The sequence below is a fragment of the Perkinsus marinus genome (genome assembly GCF_000006405.1).
Source record: "Perkinsus marinus ATCC 50983 genomic scaffold scf_1104296939888, whole genome shotgun sequence".
In the NCBI taxonomy this organism is placed as follows: domain Eukaryota; phylum Perkinsozoa; order Perkinsida; family Perkinsidae; genus Perkinsus; species Perkinsus marinus.
Window position 1 is genome coordinate 1 of NW_003213017.1, and position 2,458 is coordinate 2,458.

The 2,458-nt window shown below is 47.4% G+C and overlaps 2 protein-coding genes across 2 annotated transcripts; both read left to right on the forward strand.

The window, feature by feature from the left end:
* Nucleotides 1-173: 173 nt before the first annotated feature.
* Nucleotides 174-598, forward strand: Pmar_PMAR013951 (hypothetical protein; the record flags this gene model as incomplete). The annotated part of the gene is made up of 3 exons (XM_002782272.1): nucleotides 174-241; nucleotides 389-467; nucleotides 557-598. The coding sequence occupies 3 exons, from the start codon at nucleotides 174-176 to the stop codon at nucleotides 596-598; spliced, it is 189 nt and encodes a 62-aa protein (XP_002782318.1).
* Nucleotides 599-987: 389 nt separating this feature from the next.
* On the forward strand, nucleotides 988-2,234 carry Pmar_PMAR013952 (conserved hypothetical protein; the record flags this gene model as incomplete). The annotated part of the gene is made up of 6 exons (XM_002782273.1): nucleotides 988-1,169; nucleotides 1,220-1,355; nucleotides 1,489-1,584; nucleotides 1,704-1,803; nucleotides 2,071-2,110; nucleotides 2,165-2,234. 6 exons carry the CDS (start codon nucleotides 988-990, stop codon nucleotides 2,232-2,234), a joined length of 624 nt encoding a protein of 207 aa, XP_002782319.1.
* Nucleotides 2,235-2,458: the final 224 nt, after the last annotated feature.

The window sequence follows — 2,458 nt, forward strand, 5'->3', positions numbered from 1 at the left end:
CGGTTGCTCGCGGCCATTTTACGTTTCAATCGTCGTAATCAGGGAGATTAGATCTTTCAGAAGAGTATCAGCATATCCAAACTATATTAGTGATCAAGATTCGGAGCAGGAAGGCAAGTTTGTGTCTCATCTCAGCCGACAACTTGTATCGACGTGGTAACATAGTATCGCTGATGCCTCCACCGGTGGTGGCGTTCGCTCTCGGCAGTCTAGGGTTCCTCACACCACACTCTTTCGAAAAGTAAGCTCCCTTCTTTGCCTTAATAAACGCATCCTTCCGGACCACTCGGGTGAGTGCGGTGTTGTGTTGCGCACGTTCAGTGTCAGGCGACGATCTTCATCACAAACCTTTGTATTGGTAGGAGTTTTATCCTTTTCCCTGATGCAGGTATCGAGAGCTCCTTAACAAGGTCTTTGACGCACCAGTAGAGGATGTACTCAAGGCGAATGATGAGGAAAAATCAAAGGTGAGGGGGACTATACCGGGACTTAATATGTGATCACAATTTCATTCACTACTTTTCCCCGATATATGGTGGGGATACCCTATATACAGTTAGACAGTGGACCAGCGCGATCGGGCTTGTCGGGTATCTAACTGAATCCTTCACACTTGAGTGAAATCGATGGCGACAGCACGAGCCGATCCCATGCGGTCTAGATGGCCACCATATAACCTAGTGCACAATATAGAGTATGGAGCGCGTTATTCACCAAACTAACCTCACTGCCTGAATCAGATCAATCTACTCCTGTGAATGAGGCGAAGTTCTGTGTTGTAGTAGAAGGCAGTGTACCTCCGTCGAGCTGATTGCGAGTTTCACAATGCGAGACTGCAGAATAATCCATCCCAAAACTCCATAATAATTCGCTATCTCTAGCCGAAGTTTCTTTGTTATGCATCAAAGACTAATGATCCGTCGGTCCGATGGTCGAATCGAGGAGTGATAGCATGATGAGATGCTTTGTGTTCCGTAGTGTCTTGCTATGCTCACCATTGTTCAGGTTTTCTGTACGATGAGGTCAAGGTTGAGGTGCGAAGTGATAAGCAAGGTGAAGAAGAGTACGGATGACTCGCCGATGGACGCGTCACACACGACCGCTGGAGGTGTGGAGGAAGAAGAGATCATATTGCAGCAGCATGTCCTCAATGAATGCGTTATTGCGAGGTGAGGAGCATGCGCCCTGGTGATCGATTTGGCGAGTGTACGGGTTTCAGGGGTGCTAAGGCTGCTCTTCAGCGGTTTGATTTTATTGTTGACGGTAAATACGTCACTCAATTCCAAGGCGATGGACTCATCATTTGCACACCCAGTGGGTCAAGTGCCTACAGTATGGCCGCTGGAGGATCTCTAGTGAGTCTATGATGCCGTTGAATGATGCTCAATCTACATGAGATATCTTCGCTCTGTCGTGTGTTGATCTCGTAGGGAGATTGTGTGGGTGGTTCTTGGTGCCCTAGCGGGGATCTGCAATATCTCTTCTTAGGTGGCACCGAATGTTCCTTGTATTATGGTAACTCCGATTGCGCCGCATGGATTGAACCAGAGACCCTTGGTGCTGCCAGCTAGCGCCTCGATTGAAGTAAGTCCAACACGAGTACTCATGGTACTGGCCTCCATGCTACTTTTTATGGGCGACACGATCCGGAAAGATAGATTCGTCTCTTCATGCCACTCAGCTCAGTTGTTGGTATTGTTCAGATAGTAATTCCTCGTAGTACCCGGAGTCTGCCGGTGGCCTGTTTTGATGGAGCTATCGAGATAGGTTTAGATCGAGGGCAACGAGTGCGGATCACAACGAGTAAGGTATCTCTCCTTATCTTCCTCGTATCGTCACGCATTGATGTTGGCTAGCGTGCTACATCCACCACAATATAGTGATGAAATTTTTATTGATGTAATGATGACCGTTGATAGTCAGTATCGTTTCGTGCTGAGAGGATTGGTCGAACGAGTGCGCTAGCGAAATTTCATCACTGTATTTGACAGTAATCAAATCACTGTCAAGTAAATCATGTGCGGAATAAATATAAACTCGCGGCGCGCGAGAATTGAGCCGAACCACTAGATTTCAAGAGAGAACGACTCTCTTGGCAGCATCCTGTGATGTGAGTATTTCGTAACAGAGCACATTGGCGAGGTTTGTGTTGCTCCATCATCAGGTATGTCACCGGTTCCCTTCGTATCATATTCGCAACATCTTGTCGATTGGTTCCACAGTTTGACGAGTAAACTACACTGGGCTAAACAATTGCGGTAATCATAACACATTTCTCGCCCAGCCTGACAAGTTTAGTGTTATCCCATCATGGCCGAGGGCTTCGACATTGCCGCCCATCATAGCTCGTTCAATCTTCGACGTTCCGTGATATAACGCGAGGCTCAGCTCACAAATTTCATCAGTGAAACGGCGTTGTTACTAGGTTTTGCAGTGAGAGTGACAACATCGCGCCGTG